The 20,235-nt window shown below is 44.9% G+C and overlaps 1 protein-coding gene across 1 annotated transcript in view; it reads right to left on the bottom strand.

The window, feature by feature from the left end:
• Window positions 1-20,143, bottom strand: part of HHAT (hedgehog acyltransferase) — a 375,411-nt gene extending 355,268 nt beyond the window's left edge. The window contains exon 1 of the mRNA XM_077282350.1: window positions 20,120-20,143. Within this exon, the coding sequence (XP_077138465.1) occupies window positions 20,120-20,128 (9 nt within the window). The 5' untranslated portion in view covers window positions 20,129-20,143. The remainder of the gene's footprint in view (window positions 1-20,119) is intronic.
• Between the last annotated feature and the right edge of the window lie 92 nt (window positions 20,144-20,235).

Consider the following 20,235-nt stretch of genomic DNA (forward strand, 5'->3'; position numbering starts at 1 on the left):
AGCCTCGGTTTATTGGTCCTTATAGGATTTCTGAGATCATCAATCCGGTGTCTTTTCCTTTGGCCCTTCCGGCCTCTTTTGCCATCCATAATGTTTTCCACAGATCTTTATTGCGGAAATATGTGGTGCCCGTTGTTCCCTCTGTGGATCCTCCTGCTCCTGTGTTGGTTGATGGGGAGTTGGAGTATGTGGTTGAGAAGATTTTGGATTCTCGCCTTTCGAGGCGGAGGCTTCAGTACCTTGTCAAATGGAAGGGTTATGGCCAGGAGGATAATTCTTGGGTTTCTGCCTCTGATGTCCATGCTGCTGATTTGGTCCGTGCCTTTCATCTGGCTCGTCCTGATCGGCCTGGGGGCTCTGGTGAGGGTTCGGTGCCCCCTCCTCAAGGGGGGGGGGGGTACTGTTGTGAATTCTGTTCTTGGGTTCCCTCCGGTGGTTGTTGGTGGTATTGCAGCTGTCCCTGGCTTGCAATTTTAGTCAGGTGTCCCTGATGATTGCAGGCCTGATTGGGGTATTTAGGGCTGCTGGATTCATTAGTCAGTGCCAGTTGTCCATTGTTCTTCTAGGGATTGCTTCTCTCTCTGGTTCCTCATGCTCTGCTGCCAATTCAGCTAAGATAAGTGCCTGGTTTTTTGTCTCTTTGCACACATGCAGTGTGCTTGTAATTCAGTGCAATTCATTTGTGTTTTTGTCCAGCTTAGACTTTGTTTGGATTTTTCAGTCATGCTGGATTCTCAGGAGTTGCAGATATACTTGCTATGCCTTTAGTTAGATGTAGTATATTTGTATTTTCTGCTGTGGATACTTTTAGGATTTTAATACTGACCGCTTAGAATTCTGTCCTATCCTTTTCTATTTAGCTAGAAGTGCCTCTTTTGCTAAATTCTGTTTTTCTGCCTGCGTGTGTCTTTCCTCTTATACTCACAGTCAATATTTGTGGGGGGCTGCCTATTCTTTGGGCTTCTGCTCTGAAGCAAGATAGAATTCCCATTTCCACCTATAGGGGTATTTAGTCCTCCGGCTGTGTCGAGGTGTCTAGGACGGGTCAGGCACACCCCACGGCTACTTCTAGTTGCGGTGTCAGTTTAGGGTGCGCGGTCAGTACAGATACCACTACTCCTGAGAAGGTCTCTCATGCAGCTCCTAGGTCACCGGATCATAACACTTCACATCCACTTCCATTTGATCAAGGATGACCCGTCCACTCCACTCCGGGGATGGCGTCTCTTCATCCCCTGCAGCAACTGCTAGGGTCCACCCCACGCCTTCTCTCGGTGATAAAGACACCTCCTTCTAACTCACCACTTCACCCTTATGTAGGTACACCAGGGCCAGATCTGTCCCTCGTGGCAAGGTGACCTCTCCGGGGCCCACATTCAAAGCTCTTATGGGGACATGTCCTCACTGGACCACAGCTATCGTACGAGCTATCATGACTTCTTGGTCCACTCCTCTGCCTACCACAGGCTGAACAACCACTTCCAAACCCATCAAGGTTACTGTGAGTCCCCACTGGAAGGTATACTATAGTTTCTCGCTCGGGAGGTAGGATTACAGGTTCTTTACCAGGAGCCCGGATGACCCCTACCGCCTGATAAGAGGGCACACTCTTCTGCGTCCCACAGATGCGGATCAGTCGTTGAAGGGCTTCTTGAGTAGGCTTATGTGTAGTAGCCTTCCAATATCCAGGTCCCCGTTTGGTAAACATAATCTGATCGAGTTCACGTAGGATATTCATTCCCAGTACTACAGGCACATCTTCCTTGATAGGCTCAGGGACTAGCAGGATCCCTTTTCTCCCAACTTCTTGCCCACAGATTCGAATATTCATCCACATGACCCCTGTGACCGGGATCGGTTGTTGGTTGGCAGCAAGCAACCGGATCAATGTCTCTTTTTCTGGCTTGGCCAGGTCCTGGAAATGCTGCTTGAAGTACGCTTCTGGCATCGTCACTTGTGACCGGTTATCTATCAGGCAATCCACTAGAACTCCTTCGAATTCAGCACATAGGATGGGGCTCCCAGCAATCAAGTGTTCGTTATGATATGGAGCGGCCTCTCTTCTCGCCTCCCCCGCAGAGTGCCGCACTACTGCGGGGGTTGGTAGTTTAACGGCGGCTTCCGCTGGCCTTGAGTATAGTTCCAACAGTCTCTGGCAAGGTGCCCCCGTCCTCCACATTCCCAGCATTGGATACATCCTCCTCGCCGGGTGGTGCTTCGAGCCTGTCCTCGTGCCTCCGATGCCTGACGGGAGGGGGCTTGCTCCCACTGATCCCTTATCGGTCGGGCTGAAAAATGGTTGCATGAGCACAGTGGGTCAGACTGTTGTAGTTCCCCCACTCTTCGCTCCACCTGGGTCAGTTTCACTTGCACATTGACAAGGGACCGCTGCAGGTCTTGCTCCACCTGGACCAGCACCTCCTGATGGTTTGGGTCCCCTCTGGTATTGGCACCCTGGACACGCATCACCCCAGACGCATAGCTCTCTCCTTTACTTCGGGCCACTGTTTCCGCCAGGATTTGACGAAACGTAAGAGCCGGATCTGCCCGGACCCGTTCTGACAGTGCTCGCCTCAAGGATGTGCTGTGCAGTCCCAGAATGAATTGCTCCCAGAGTATCCGGTCTTTAGAGCCCATGCCGCCAAATCCATCTGCAGCGCCCCAGAGTCCTGGTCGTTGCAGTACTGATGCTCCGCCGCTAAGGGGGGCTATGGTACGTCTGATGGCACTGAAGGGGTTCACCTGACCAGGTATCACAGACACCAATACACTTCACAGTCTGGCCTCCAGGGGGAGCTAAGGGTGCTATGTATTAGGCCACTCCTCACAATCTGGTAAAACTGGGGGTTAGAGAGGAAGTTAGAGAGAAAGCTGACTGGGTTGGAGCCAGGCAACATCCTGTGGCAGAGGGTGTTGCAGGGGAAGACTCAGGGGGGTCACTGTCAGGGGTGGGATCCTGACAGAGGCCTAGCGAACAGAGAGAACGTTACGGGACCGCGCCTGCACGAGATAGCGGCGGTGCCCTAAGAAAGGACAAGAAGCGAGGTTTATTGTGCTGAGTGAGAAACGAGATCAACGCAACAAGGAGAAACACCAGTAGGAGTCGTGCTGTAAGACGAGGCAACATCCTACTGAGGCGCGCAGCCGGTGGCCGGAACGCCGAGGAAGTATAGAGCTCCAGGCCTAACTTCAAACCTACGGCAGGACAGTCAGTTATAGGCGGGCTGTCTCACTCAATTCACCTAAGAAGACATAGGGGGCAACAACAGGAGAGGGGCGACACTAGGGTCCAGGAAGGGCTCCGAGCCTACCCGTCATACGGGTGCGTCCTAGCCATATCATCTGGGGGACGAAGAAGAACATCATAATCGAGTTGTGAGGGAACTTCAGAAACAGACACAACAGTTGTGGGGACTATCCCATAAGCACAGCAGGGGAGGACCACAACACACAAGCGCTAGAAGGTAGGCACAGATTTCCACCTGCAAAGGGAACTCTGGAGGTGCCATCGGACCGGCCGGACTTGCGCAGCCCGGTTAACCGTATTCCGGACTGAGGATCCTGGGGCCTTCAGTAAAGAGGTAAAGAGACTGCAACCTGGTGTCCTCGTTATTTACTGCGACCCGCACCAATACAGCATCACCACCCACACCTTTCATTGGGCGCCCCTCAGCAGGGTCACGGACCGGGTCTAGCCACCGTGACAACCCCAGAGCAGAGACTCAGAGACCCGGTACCGGGTACCCCTCGGCCCTGCGGCAGTGGGGGCGCTACACATCCGCCTCCTTTCTCTGCACCTCTGCTAACACTTCTTGCAGTGCTGTTGCATACTGAGAAATTCCTTCTTCCCGCTGCAGCCTAGAGAAAAATTTGGCGCAAAGGTGTCCGGCGCTAGCAGTCTCGCCGTAGATCTCTTCCAGGAACTTCACTAGCTCCTTCAGGGTACTGCGGGTGAGTTCTGATTGTAGGCAGATGTTTTTACGGGCTTCCCCCTCTAGAGCAGTTAAAGCAATGTCCACTTCAAGGTCTGGGCTGATGTTATAAATCCTCAGGGTGCTTTGCAGCCGGGTCAGCCAGTCGGACAGTGGCATATTCTTGCCGTCAAACTTTGGTAGCACACTAAATATGGTGCCCATAGGGTCCTTGCAGGTGTTCCACCAATGCCCACAGCATCTGCATTAACATTAGCATTCCCGCCATTGCTGTCTGCTGCCTCCATCTTGGTGACAGTACCCTGCTCGCAGCACCACTTGAAGCGATGGCCGGGGGACCACCACGGTGCAGGAAGACTACTGTACACAAGATGAGGTGCAAACAACAAAGGGTAGATTTATTGGGAGGCAAGGAATGAAGTGGGTGAGGAAGATGCAAACGGGTATGCAATGGCAAGAGACACTTTACAAGAGTTATAAACTTTATCTTGTACGTAAAATAGCATGGTGCTCCAACTATTACAGACTCAGAATATGTCTCACAAGCAACTTTAAACAATAAACAACGATGCTACTCTACGTATAACCTCCCTGGCCCTTACTAAGCAGGCCACACGGCTCCCGTGTACTGACTACTGAAGCCTACACTAGGCCCTAACAGGTGCACCAAACAGGAACAGACTCACGGTGATGCTGGGGACTCAGGTCCAGTCCCAGGGGGCCCACAGAAGTCTAATATGGTGGTGCACACGGCTTTCTGTCAGCTCTGTGAAGCGTGGTCTTCTCCTTGCTTCTAGATCCTAGGGATGCTCCTGGAAACTGTAAGTCCCTTTCTCAGTATCTTCGTGGCTTCACGAGCTAGCACAGAACAGCCACCTTTGCTGTAACTGGAAAAGTCTTGCTAATTTCACAAGTACAATCTGTCCCAGGCTGAGGGACCATTCTTGTAGCAAACAGAACAAAGTTCTCTGTAGCAGCTTCAGCTCACACACACAGTTCAGGCTCAACTCCTCCCCTAATTCTAGGGCAGTTCATCTTCACAGTCTAAAGCAGGGGGAAGCAGGACATTCCATCACACCAGACAAGGGGGTGCTGTCTCTTAAAGTGGCAGCGTGTTACTGTCCATAACAGCAACACCCTCTTACATATATATGGGACATGCAGGCGGCAGAGCTGTGTATATATGTGGGACATGCAGGCGGCAGAGCTGTGTATATATGTGGGACATGCAGACGACAGAGCTGTGTATATATGTAGGACATGCAGGAGCTGTGTATATATGTGGGACATGCAGGCAGCAGAGCTGTGTATATATGTGGGACATGCAGGCAGCAGAGCTGTGTATATATGTGGGACATGCAGGTGGCACAGCTGTATATACCGTATTTTCTGCTGTACAAGACGACTGGGCTTATAAGACGACCCCCAACTTTTCCATATAAAATATGGAATTTGGGATATACTCGCCATATAAGACGGGGGCATCTTATACGCCCAGTCATCTTATACGGCGTATGCGGTACGTATGGTTCCCAGGGTCTGGAGAAGAGGAGACTCTCCTTCAGGCCCTGGGATCCATATTCATGAAAAAAAATAAAGTTAAATAAAAAAATATGGATATACTCACCCTCCGACGGCCCCTGGCTCCTAGCGGTGCAAGTGGCAGCCTCTGTTCCTAAGAATGCATTGAGCGTAGGACCTGTGATGAGCAGTGCCTGGATTTCTCCACACATACCGCTTAGAATTATCACCAAAAAGGTCTGTCTTCATCTCATCAGACCAGAGAATCTAATTTCGCATAGTCTGGGAGTCCTTCATGTGTTTTTTAGCAAACTCGCTTTCATATCTTGCACTGAGGAGAGGCTTCCGTTATGCTACTCTGCCATAAAGGCCCGACTGGTGGAGGGCTGCAGTGATAGCTGACTTTGCGGAACTTTCTCCCATCTCCCTAGTGCATCTCTGGAGCTCAGCCACAGTGATCTTGGGGTTCTTCTTTACCTTTCTCACCAAGGCTCTTCTACGATTGCTCAGTTTGGCTGGATGGCCAGGTCTAGGAAGACTTCTGGTGGTCCCAAACTTCTTCCATTTAAGGATTATGGAGGCCACTGTGCTCTTAGGAACCTTGAGTACTGCAGAAATTCTGTTGTAACCTTGGTCAGATCTGTGCCTTGCCACAATTCTGTCTCTGAGCTCCTTGGCCAGTTCCTTTGACCTCATCACTCTCATTTGGTCTGACATGCACTGTGAGCTGTGAGCTCTTATATAGACAGGTGTGCGGCTTTCCAAATCAAGTCCTATCAGTTTAATTAAACACAGCTGGCCTCCAATGAAGGAGTAGAACAATCTCAAGGAGGATCACAAGGAAATGGACAGCATGTGACTTTAATATGACTTCTGAGCAAAGGGTCTGAATACTTTTGACCATGTGATATTTCAGTTTTTCTTTTTTATTAAATTTGAAAAAATCCTACATTTCTGTTTCTTTCTGTCAAGATGGGGTGCAGAGTGTACATTAATGAGAAAAAATGAACTTTTTTAATTTACGAAATGGCTGCAATGAAGCAAGAGTGAAAAATTTAAAGAGATCTGAATACTTTCCGTACCCACTGTATACCTCTTTGAATCCCGAAAAATCTTTTATAATGACCCTGTATTATGGGTGCTAAATAGTCCTCCATACAATATTATGGGCCCCATATAGTCATCCATATAGTATTATAATCCCCATATAGTCCTCCATACAATATTATGGGCCCCATACAATCCTTACATTTTTATTTGTCCCATATAGTTCTCCATGCAGTATTATAGGTTTCATATAGTTCTCCATACATTATTATGGGTCCCATACAGTCCACCATACATTATTATGGGTCCCATATAGTCCTCCATACATTATTATGGGTCACATATAGTTCTCCATGCAGTATTTTGGGCCACATATAGTGTCCCATACATTATTATTGTCCCTGTATAGTCCTACATACAGTGTTTGGGACCCATATTGAAAATAAATACTCATCTCTCTTATTGTTATTCAATCACAATAACCAAAAAGCAGGGACTGCAATAAACTATATAGAGTGACAAGAATTCACATTGTATAAAATAAAGGTAACGACTACTGTTATTTGCCCAATGGATGGGATATACTTTTTCCTTTACCGTAGCTGGTTAGGCGATAATGTATAGAGAGGAACATCACCGCCACCCCAACGCACGTTTCGCTTCTTCATCAGCCTCCTAAGTCCTGACACTGACACACAACCCGGATAACACCGGTCCTGGTTTTTCCGGTACGAGTAAAATCAGGACGTGTGAATGAGGTCTTAATATGTCTTTTAGTAGCATCTCACATTTTGAAAGGACCTATATACTGTAATGTTAGCTTCTAATAGATGTAATCCAGCCACATCTCATCTTGGCGAGTCGTTATAGGACATTGTCATGCAACGCCCAGCAGATTAGTAAATCTGTAACATGCACTGTGCTGCACACTTGCATAACTGTCCATCACATTCATGGTGCGCTTGCATCAAGGAGGCTCAGAAGCTGAGCCTCATCCAAACCAAGCACGTTACAGCTGTGCTTCACAGCCAGCAGCTGACGGCGCTAGCTCCTATCACTGCTGTTTAACCATTTACTTGCTGCTGTTAATCACTACCATGGTCATTAAAATGGTGAGATGACTGGCGCCCATCCGCCATGATGAAAATGGGAGTTCCCGATCAATCACCATGTGTTCCTTCTTGCTGAGAGCCCCCCGTGCAGCCATGTTTGTCTTGCAATGAAGCCCACGCTGTAGCTGAGCTTCATAGGAAGATGTCAATTTAACCAAATACTGCAATACAGTAATTAAAAAATCAAGATTCAATGACAGCAGGTTAAAGTCCCCTGGGGGGGTGACAAAAAAAATATAAAAAAATAAGTTTGAAAAAAAACCTGTAAAGTTTTAAACTATCCCTTTTTCCCTGTTTAAAAATAAAGAAATTGGGACGGGGCATTGATTTGCTACCGTAGCATCTGTAAAAGTTTGATCTATCAAAACATAAAATTAATTATCCCATTAAAACGCCAAAAGTAAAATCAAAACGCCATATTTGTGGTTTATCAGTTGCCGTACTTTCCCCTAAAAATGCAATAAAAAGTGATTAAAATGTAAATTGTCTTTCAAAATTGTATCCATAAAACCATCAGAACTCACTGTGCAAAAAATCAGCTCTCACCCAGCTCCATCGAGGGAAAAATAAAGTTACGGGTCCCAGAAAATGGTGACACAAACTAAAAAGTTTTTTTTTAAAGTTCTGAATTTTTTAACCATTGCAATATTAAAAAAATATATATATACAGTATATACAAATTTCGTATCAATGTTATCGCACTGACCTGTAGAATCAGACAACCTGAAAACCAATAGCGGATTTATGGGGTATTTTTTGTTTGTTTTTTCAATTTGATCCCACTTGGAATTACTGTGTATTGTAAAGTGAATGGTGTCATTCAAAAATGCATCTGATTTAGCCAAAAAACAAGTCCTCTTATACCTGTCCATGGAAAAAAAAAAAGTGACTTTAGGAAATAAGGTGAGAAAAATGCAAAAGTGCAAAAAAAGGAAAACTACAGTTACAAAGGGGTAAATCAAGATGGCAGATAGAAGTTTGATTATTGCTTTCTACAAAGAAGTCGGAGGTGTTTGTTAAGGAAGTCAAAGAACACTTATAATATGAATTAGCTTTAGGGATAGTGGAAATATGATGTGTCTGGTGGAGTAAAGATGAATTATTTGTACTATATAATATGGGTAATCGATGTTTGCATTGTATAATATGTATTATTTTGTTAATTGGATCGTAGTTTGTGTACCGTTATTTACTATCATTAGCACTTTAGTCGATTACTAATCTACATATAATATAATCCAGTCTATAAATTATATTTTATACCAATCATTTCAGTAAAGTTTTGGATGATGTCGTTAGTAGATGCATTCTACCAAATATGCACTAGATGGCAGCAGAGGCTGTTCTGTCATTTCGTTGGCGCCGGTTGATCACAGGGCGACAGTGATCCAATATCGCTCAGATAATCCACCAACGACCAACAGAAAGTTACATATAAAAATTTATATAAAATAATCATAGCAAATATTGATTTCCCTCCCAAAATGTAATAAGTAAAAAATGTACAAACAAGTCCAAGACTGTATTACTGTAGATGTAATGGTCATTATTAGCTGCAATTTACAAGCATATTAATTACAGAAAAGCACAGCAGTGATACCTGGATCCGCTTGTATTTTGTATGAATGGGGTTTGTAGGTTGTTGTAGATTTTGCAAATGTAAAAGTAAATTGATTGGGACGCTGTTAGTGTGACTGACACTGTCAGGGGCGGCACTATGTGAGGGTCACTATGGCTGGGGCACTCTGACACCGTACTGGCGCTATTCTATGGACACTGTGACTGACACTGTCACAGGCGGCACTATGTGAGGGTCACTATGGCTGGTGCATCCTGACACAGTACTGGCACTATTCTATGGAGACTGTGACTGACACTGTCATGGGCGGCACTATGTGATGGCCTCTATGGCTGGGGCACTCTGACACCGTACTGGTGCTATTCTATGGACACTGTGACTGACACTGTCACAGGCGGCACTATGTGAGGGTCACTATGGCTGGGGCACTCCGACACCGTACTGGCGCTATTCTATGGACACTGTGACTGACACTGTCACGGGCGGCACTATGTGAGGGTCACTATGGCTGGGGCACTCTGACACCGTACTGGCGCTATTCTATGGACACTGTGACTGACACTGTCACAGGCGGCACTATGTGAGGGTCACTATGGCTGGGGCACTCCGACAACGTACTGGCTCTATTGTATGGACACTGTGACTGACACTGTCACGGGCGGCACTATGGGAGGGTCACTATGGCTGGGGCACTCTGACACCGTACTGGCGCTATTCTATGGACACTGTGACTGACACTGTCACAGGCGGCACTATGTGAGGGTCACTATGGCTGGGGCACTCCGACACCGTACTGGCACTATTCTATGGACACTGTGACTGACACTGTCACAGGCGGCACTATGTGAGGGTCACTATGGCTGGGGCACTCCGACACCGTACTGGCACTATTCTATGGACACTGTGACTGACACTGACACGGGCGGCATTATGTGAGGGCCACTATGGCTGGGGCACTCTGACACCATACTGGCACTATTCTATGGACACTGTGACTGACACTGTCACGGGCGGCACTATGGGAGGGTCACTATGGCTGGGGCACTCTGACACCGTACTGGCGCTATTCTATGGACACTGTGACTGACACTGTCACAGGCGGCACTATGTGAGGGTCACTATGGCTGGGGCACTCCGACACCGTACTGGCACTATTCTATGGACACTGTGACTGACACTGTCACGGGCGGCACTATGTGAGGGTCACTATGGCTGGGGCACTCTGACACCGTACTGGCGCTATTCTATGGACACTGTGACTGACACTGTCACGGGCGGCACTATGTGAGGGCCACTATGGCTGGGGCACTCTGACACCGTACTGGCACTATTCTATGGACACTGTGACTGACACTGATATGGGGTACTTGTGGCTGATGCTATCTAGGGGCCCTATAATTGGCATCAGGGCGCAGTCAGATGGCCGTATAAATTGGAGCACGATCAGAACGCAATGCAACGGATTGGCCGGCGTCTTTCCCGACCCAACAGTGGCGGCTTCATATAATTCTATGCAGCTGAGCCGCCGGCCGGTCCGTGCACCGATTTATACTGCTGTCTGACTGCGTCTTAATAGTAACCAATATATAATTATCTGACATGGCTGTGGTTTATGCAGATCACCATTTATGATCACAGTAAGGAAGAAATTAAAAAAATAATATGGTTATTAGAATGAAATGTTCGGCGCCATCCCCGTTAGAGTTGAGCGATTCGATCTGTAACACATTAAATTCTGGGGAATTTTACATTTTGGGGCTTTGATGCAGCCATTTTGCTAGATTATTTAGAGGGTTGGGAAGGTGTTAAGATAATTTTTTTTAAAACTCACCCGGGGAGGACCAGGGAGCTGTGGAGGCATCATAAGGATCGGTGAGTGTATTGTGTTTTTATTATCTTAACTCTTTCCCGACCCTCCATTTATTACACTGTAGCCTACGTTCCCACGATGAGTTTTCGATATTGCGGATTTCATGCACCTATTAGGTTACTTTTTTTATTGTGTTTTTATCTAGTTTTTGACACACTGTTTTTTGTCTCTGGTTGGCGTGTCATACTTTAAATAAAGCTGTCGTTTTACCTGCAGAGTTTCTGCATCTAATGCAACTCTATTGGGAAAATCCGCACATAAAACTAAGAGAAAGTGACATGTTGCAGATTTGAAACCTGCGCCGCAGGTCACTTTACGCTATAAATCCCATCCACGTCTCCAGAACTGTAAGACACTGCGTGAAATCAGCACCAAAAGCTCATCGTGGCACTGGAGAAACTTCAGAGCGTAAAAAAACAGTTTTTTTCTCAGCATTCGTGGCTCTTTCAGTTCGGAACAATATAATTCTGACCATATCAAGGAATTTTGTGAGATGTGATCATCTCTAATCACCACATTGTAAGGTAATGAGAAGCGGGAAAGGAATCATTATCTCCCAGCAACAACTCCAGGAGATTAGCAGCTAGAAGGTGATAAAATGGTGGATAGCCGAGAAGCTTCACATGTAATCCGCCGTCTCAGTAACTCGGCATGAACGCTCCCCCAAGTTGATAGCGGCATCCATGTTCTGATCCATCTACGCGGACACAACATATCATATATTGGGTATCTAAGACTGCAGAAAGGTGAAAGCCTCAGTCATCTGTAGCAAAGCAAAAGACCCTCGTAGACACTAGATTTATTTTGTCCAAACGTGGATTTCAGCAGGACCGACTGACTTGTCCATGACACAGCAAAAAGATTCAACCTGTCTTTTGTTGTCAAAATATGACTCTTGGTTTAGATTAGTGAATAGGTTAAGGCTAGGGATACATGGCAACTTGTGGCCACACGGCTGTTCAAACCAAGTTCATGCAATCGGTGCACCCTTGGTGTGGCCAAACATTTAAGTGCACCTTCACACCTGCTTGTTTTTCCTATATCCTGTGCTTGGTTTGATCAGTGATTCTGTGCTGAAACTCCCTTTAAGGTCATAAATAATGTGCTACTAATCCAGTATGTGTAAGTGAACGTGGTGGCGAAGACATCCAGCAGGTCCAAAAGACTGGTGGAAGCCCATGCACATTCCCTATGGTGGCGAAGACATCCAGCAGGTCCAACTGACTGGTGGAACCCCAGAAACATTCCCTATAGTGGTGAAACATCCAGCAGGTCCAACTGACTAGTGGAATCCAGGCACATTCCCGATGGTGGCGAAGACATCCAGCAGGTCCAACTGACTAGTGGAAGCCCAGGCATATTCCCTATGGTGGCGAAGACATCCAGCAAGTCCAACTGACTGGTGGAAGCCCATTCACATTCCCCATCATGGCAAAGACATCCAGCAGGTGCAACTGACTGGTGGAAGCCCAGGCACATTCTCTATGGTGGAGAAGACATCCAGCAGGTCCAACCGATTGGTGGAAGCCCAGAAACATTCCCTATGGGGGTGAAACATCCAGCAGGTCCAACTGACTAGTTGAAGCCCAGAAACATTCCCTATGGTGGTGAAACATCCAGCAGGTCCTACTGACTGGTGGAAGCCCAGGCATATTCCTCTGGTGGTGAAGACATCCAGCAGGTCTAACTGGCTGGTGGAAGCCCAGGCACATTCCCTATGGTGGAGAAGACATCCAGCAGGTCCAAATTATTGGTGGAAGCCCAGGCACATACCCTATCATTTGCTGTGTCACATAGCTGAATCCTAATTGTTCACACGTGACCATAAATTCACTTTTACATACCACAGAAGGCAGTTGATTCACTTCCCTTAGCTCTCTGAAGACCATTGTAGTCAGCATTAATAGCATTAATAGGAGTCCAAGTCTTCCATTTTTGTTATCTACATGCTGTTTGTAATCAGAATTAGTCATCCTTCATTGCAAATTAGTTTTATCAGCAAAATTTGCAAACTTTCTGCTGTTTACACTAAACCAATGAAACAAGAATAATTTCAATAACTTAAGACAACTAATATAACAAGTGGTTTCTCCAACTTCATCACCAAATGCCAATTTTACTGACTCCAGCAGTCCCCAGAATTATTCACCCCCCCAGAGTAGGTTCCATCATAAGAGCACAGATTCATAAATCTGGTGATGTCTCATGCACCACTAATATACCATAATAATCAAAAGCTTCATTAGTTTTATCAGGTTATGATTGAGATAAAACCCATCAAATACCCGGACTGGCTGGGTTCTTATTGACTGAGACAGGTGATTGCATATTTGAAACATGACTATTAAGTCAAGAGAGTGGTCCAAAAAGTTATTAGACGATATCATTGGCATGCACAAACAAGGAAAAAATAAAAAAAGATATATAAACATCAAATGTAACTAGAGATATACAGTAGTTGCAAGCCATGTTCACAAGTTCAAAGTTGTAAAAACACTGGCACACAACTTCGATGTGGCAGAATGAAGACGCTGTCACCGGCTGTCACCAGATTCCTGAGAAGGCAGATGGTCAAAAACCGATGAGTGATTGTAAAATGCCAGCAGCACTCAGGGTAAATGCTAAAGGTCTCCATGTCCTTACTTCAAGACTTATAAGCCACATAAGTTTTCATATTGTGTTCTGTGGAGCAATAAAAGTAAATGGAGGAATGTCCGGAGGAGGAGGAATGAAGCATAATCTGAAAAGAACACCCTGCCTATAGTGAAGCATGGTGGTGACTTGATAATGCCTACAGTGAAGCATGGTGGTGGCTCAGTGATGCTGTAAGGCTGCTTTGCTTCCACGAGAACTGGAAACCTGCAACATGTGAAGGCCAAGATGGATTCAATCAAGTGTCAGAAAATCTTTTTAGAAAACGTCATATCTATTGTGAGGAAGATGAAGCTTGGAGGTCATTAGACCTTCTAACAGGACAATTATCCAAGTAACCTCTGAATCCACCAAGGTTTGGCTGTCAGTCGTCTGACTTCAACCCCATAGAAAATCTTTGGTGGAATTTAAAGATTGTGGTGCAGGACGCATACCCAAGAATATTACTGACCTGGAGGCCATTAACCATAAGGAATGGACTAAGATTACTCAGGAACGTTTTCAGAAGCAGCTGTCTACCTATGCATCATGTCTATAGCAAGTCATAACAGCTAGAGGGGCAGCAGGTCATAACAGTCAGAGGGGCTCTACTAAATACTAAAGACCCTTGTCATGGAGGGGTGAATAATTGTGAGACTGCAGGAGTCACTAAAAGTGATATTTTGTCTTGAATTTGGACAAACCACTTGTAATATTAGTTGTGTTGAGCTGTTTTTATTGCCAAAAGTTTGTACATTTTACTAATAAACCTAATTTGCAATGAGGGATGGAAAAATTTTGATTACAAATGTATGTACAGGCCCTGTCCTAGGAACAGGTGTAGTAGCCTAGAGTGATCGCCCTCCATGGATCGATAGTCATCTTCAGGTCCTCAGAAATGTTGATGCTTCACTACTGAGTTTGAGTGTAATACCAGACACAACCCATGGATAGGAGTGGCGCTGTTCCTGGAGAGAAGCAGCCATGTTTTTCTAATCTCATACAGCCGCCTTATTCACAGGATACCTATTATCTTCTGGAAACAGGTGATAGAAGCACCTGGTGCATCTGTTTTTCCTTTTTTTAGGATTTCTCTTGAAATGAATGGGTAATTATCATCTTTGGTGTCATGCTGGCGGGTAAATCCAGAACTTTTGCACTTGCGCTCAGTAGGCTGCAATACTTCAATCCTTTATTTCCGAGCTATAGATATGATTAGACACAATCACGCTGGAAATAATTAACGCTTTGCAATCAACATGGCAATTACTCTGAAATCCTGCACGGGGAACGCTTCAGACAGCACGAAACCAATGGATAATGTCCTATGGGTGAAGCTGGATTGTCAGGGCTCGCGAAAAAAAATGATAGACCTGGGCTTCGCGGAGAATTCTTGTGGCTAATGGCTGTTTTTAACAATTAAGTGACTGCTGTATTTATAATTAATAGAGCTGCAAAGGGTTTCTGTTTGGCCACGGAATTAATGAAGCTTCTCGAGACGAGCGAATCGATTTGTAGTTACGGTAATCAAATTCATCACCAATTTCCTGAAAAAGTCAGAATTGCCAGATTCCAAATTTTTCTTCCGTTTCCATCAATCAAACAGGCCTCCATTTTCCTTGAACCTTTATAGAGCCTGGATTTTACTAACCTGTCCTACACTCGTCCTCCATCTGTTCTGCCGCCACAAATCACCGTCCAGTCTTCGGATCGTTTTTTTTCTTACTCTTCACTCTTTTCTCTTCAGTCAAGATTTTACGGCGCTGTACAGACCTCATGTGATCGTTGCTGTGCTCCGCACCCCATCTGACCACGTAAGGTCTAGTCTGCACCATATAATATCGACTGAAGAATGAAGACTAATGACTGAAGGTGGAGGAGTGAAGACTGAAGACCATCGAGAAAAATGATCTGAAGTGAGCGGAGAACTGGACGGTGAACCGCAGCGGCAGGGCAGGTGATGGTGATCCTATGACACTTGTGTATAATCGTTTATTTTACTTTTTAACCCTTTATAGTACCACCATTTTATTATTCTTTGGATGTCTGTAGAGACTTCAGAGCATAACAAAAGTATTTTCGGGCCATTTGATTCTGACCGATTTGGCTTTGGAACCAATTGAATCTGCCATCCAATTTGAGCAAACCTGCCGAAAATAAATTTTGGGAGATTTGCTCATTTTCAGTACTTAACAACATTGTTATTAGCAATTTAGGAACTTTTCAGCCCCACTTCTGCTCACTTGGGGGTTGGGTTTGTGTAAGCCTTTTCCAAGGGACATCCCAGAATGACGCTCCCATCCTTACAGGACTGACGGTGATCGCCGAATCCAGCTCCTGGGTATTTTCAGGCACCAAAGTATTAATTGTACAGTAGAAGTCATTAACACGTTGCAGCTTTTGGTGTGTTTTTTGCCATAATTTTCCAGGACGGTTGCAAATACACTGCGCTTTGCCGCAATTTGGGAAAATTGCAATCATAGTCACACTGCGCCCGCGACGCAGCCGTAGCTGATCTTCTCTATGAACGAACCTGTGAAAAAATCCATATGCCGTGCTTCGGGCTCTGCTTTTCACATGTATAGCCTCAATTTTTGTAATCCATATTGATTTGTAATATTTGTCAAGGTCATCTGAGGATCGTGTACGGGTCCTCCCGCCGCTGATTGTGAGCTTGGTGCATAATTGTATTGATTCGCTCAACAGCATCTTGAATTTCAATGAAGTCAGGTCAAACCCAAGATCTGAGTTCACCGCCGAGTAAATGAGCGAATGATACGTCTATGGCTCGAGAGGGGAGGGGGTTAGCTCTGTAATATTGTGAAAGGGTTTATCCATCCCAACCCATTTATGTCTTACTATCTACTTACGATATATCTTTATTATGTGTTTATGATGGTGGCATCTATTATTTCCCTATATAATGTGCTGACCTTCACTACTGGGATTTGTATAACAGTTCTTAGATATGGCGAACATACAGGGATTCGAACAATCACTCTCTACTATATGAGTATGTTACGAGTATGTTGTTCTTATGCAAAACTCCAAAACCCCTTCATGAGACTGTCGCGTTATGTTACTGAAGCCCAAGAGAGGGAAACATGTTGCGCAGGCGTTGCATCCCGTTGCGCAGGCGTTGCATCCCGCTGCACAGCGCATGCGCGAGATTTTGAGAAGTTGTCCTGTAATGCTGGTGTCTGGAAGCTGGGGGAAAAAGCTAGGTAGGGGGTGTAAGCCCAATGTCAGGACACTTTGCTGGTAGATGAACGCCCACTGGACACTTGGTCACTTATTTACATGCAGAGATGCTGAGTAGAGATAAACAAATCAATTCTTAAGTAATCGAATTTGCTGGATACTTTTGAGGGTCGGGAAGGGATTAAAATAGAAAAACACATCGGACCCTATAAATCATTTGCGTTTTTTCTCTTTTTTTTGAATGTCACTTTTCTTTTTGTTGTCTTGCGGTATTCCTTCACTTTTTTTTCACGGTGGTGCACGCAGTTCATGAATTCTGCGTAAAATAAAACAATAATTTCTATTTTTGTCTTGAAGCTTTTTTGCAAAAAAAAAAGCAAATGTACCCCTAAAATGTAAAAAAATTGCACAAAAATTGTCTGGCGCATGTAAAGTCACACCAGTGTGGACTAAAGTACATTTGCGTGAAAATTGTGCTACTTTCAAAAAAGTCAAAATTGGTGAATCAACTGAAAACATCGGAAAACATTGCCCACTCCTTATTAAAATGCTAGATGGTGGCCCGATTCTAACGCATCGGGTATTCTAGAATATGCATGTCCACGTAGTATATTGCGCCCAGTCATGTAGTATATTGCCCAGCCACGTAGTATATTGCCCAGCCACGTAGTATATTGCCCAGCCATGTAGTATATTGCCCAGTCACGTAGTATATTGCCCAATCACGTAGTATATTGCCCAGTCACGTAGTATATTGCCCAGTCACGTAGTATATAGCACAGCCACGTAGTATATTGCACAGCGACGGAGTATACAGCACAGAGCCACGTAATATACAGACTTAAAAAAAAAATAAACATATACTCACCTTCCGAAGGCCCGTTGAAGTCCTGGCCCTATGTGCGGTGCACGCGGCAGCTTCCGGTCCCAGGGTTGGTATGAGCGCAGGACCTGTGATGACGTCGCGGTCACATGACCGAGACGTCATGGCAAGTCCTTCTCGCACACCATCCTTGGCACCGGAACCTGCCGCTTGCATGGAGCGATCACCGGAGCGTCGAGAGGAGCGGGAAATGCGGCGGAAGGTGAGTATATAATGATTTTTTATTTTTTTTATTATTTTTAACATCAGATCTTTTTACTATTGATGCTGCATAGGCAGCATCAATAGTAAAAATTTGGTCACACAGGAGCGAACCTTTTGGCGCCGGACTGTGCCCGTCGCTGATTTGCCGCGACCAATCAGCAAGTTGGATTTCTGTGACAGACAGAGGCCGCGACCAATGAATATCCGTGACAGACACACAGACAGACGGATGTACCCCTTAGACAATTATATAGTAGATTTTTGGCCACATAGGTATCGTAAGGCTATGGCAACATATGTTACATGACATATGAAGATCAAGGTGTTGGGTTGCGGTGTTGCATCTCAATTGTTACCGTTGCGACCCCGACTGTACCGCAACGTGACCATCGCAAAAATCCAGGCCTGTTATGTTTTTGGTTGCAAATCACATGAGATTTTGCCCCCATAATAAAATGGACCGGCAACTTGTCACTGGTTTTTGATTTGACGTTTTATTGTTCCAAAATAGTTCCATGGAAGAAAGTGGAACCAGTGTTTAGTCTGTGGATACATTCCCTTTTACCCTCCCATTCACCTCTCAGGAATAAAAAAAAAAGTGCAATGTATATATTTTATTGGTAATTTGCAAAATTTCCCAGTAGCTTTTTTTAAACTTTTTTTTGGCTTCCATCAATCCATCTATAGATTTTGCTGCAATAGCAGTTAATTGTAGATATTTTTGGCTGCTATCAGGGTTCTTGTACTATGAGGTGCTGCGTTGTGTAATCATCTGACATTGTCATCCACCAAAGAATCTGGTCACGCATTAACACGGTTAAATCAGTTATTCGGACTGATAATTGTCAGCGATGTATAAGTGACAGTCAAACAATCACAGGGGCACCGCATTAGTTGCCTTATCCATGGACTTTGTTTCTCTGTCTGTTCTGTGCTGACGGTCCCAGCCATTATCGGAAACAATTTATTTTGACATGTGAAAAGTAACACCCAGTTAGAAAATGGAATTACACATTTCCAGGAGGAATAACCAAATTAAATTATTAACATAGATGCCTCTTTATTACAGTTGTGCCATGTAGACATACTATTATAACAAATGTAGGAACAAGGGAAGAAACAAACAGTTGTCTTTGTATTCACAGATTCCCAGGAGGAATAACCGAGGAATTAAAGCTGTAACTTATATATGTGTGAGACTTTAGCTGTTAGTTGCTATAATGTAAAAACTAGAGATAAGCGAATGTGCTGCAATAAGGTGTTATCTGAGCATATCTTTATGCTCGGAAAATATGTTTGAGTCTCTGCGCCTGCATGTCTCATGGCTCCCTGTCCCTGCTTAAGAAAATCCTCCCCACAGCATAATGCTGCCACCACCATGTGTGATGGTGGGCATGGTGTCTTCAGGGTGATGTGCAGTGATAGTTTTCAACCACACATAACAGTTTTGCATTTAGCCCAAAAAGTTCTACTTTGGTCTCATCTGACCAGAGCACCATCTTCCACAAGTTAGCTGTGTCCCCACCATGGCATGTGAAATAAGGTGCTCTGGTCAGATGAGACCAAAGTAGAACTTTTTAGGCTAAAACTTATGTGTGGTGGAAAACACCATCCTCACCATCACACATGGTGGTGGCAGCATCATGATGTGGGGAGGCTTTTCTTCAGCAGGGACAGGGAAGCTGGTCAGAGTTGATGGGAAGATGGATGGAGCTAAATGCAATGTATTTAGCTCCATCCATCTTACCATCAACAACTGCCACTGGTGTAGAAAAATGCTGCAACAGCAATAACAAGAACATACAGAGAAATGGTAACACCCAATTATTAATGTATTTACATATTTCCAGGAGGAATGAAAGGAACTCTGGTGATTAATTATGTCTCATTTTATCTTGGCTGTGGCCTAGAGACAACTATTATAAATTACTATAATATGGAAACCATATAGTAACTGGTCAGTACAGAAAGTGTAAAGGAAATAGTAACACCCAGTGTTACACCCTGGCTTTCTGGGAGGAATAACAGAGGAACTAACAAAAAAAGTAAAGTTATATGTCAACTTATCTTGACTGTGTCATGGAAACAACAGCCAATAAGTGCTGCATTGTAGAAACCATCCTATAATAGCAAAAATACCGTCGTCATCGTCCATTCTGTTGTGTCGTCTTTCCGGAGCCGAGATGGTTAATGGGCAACGAAAAAAGAAAATGTCCAGGAAAAAAAAAAAAATCTGCAAAGAAAGTAAACATATG

The sequence above is a fragment of the Ranitomeya variabilis genome, chromosome 2 (assembly GCF_051348905.1).
Source record: "Ranitomeya variabilis isolate aRanVar5 chromosome 2, aRanVar5.hap1, whole genome shotgun sequence".
NCBI lineage: Eukaryota > Metazoa > Chordata > Amphibia > Anura > Dendrobatidae > Ranitomeya > Ranitomeya variabilis.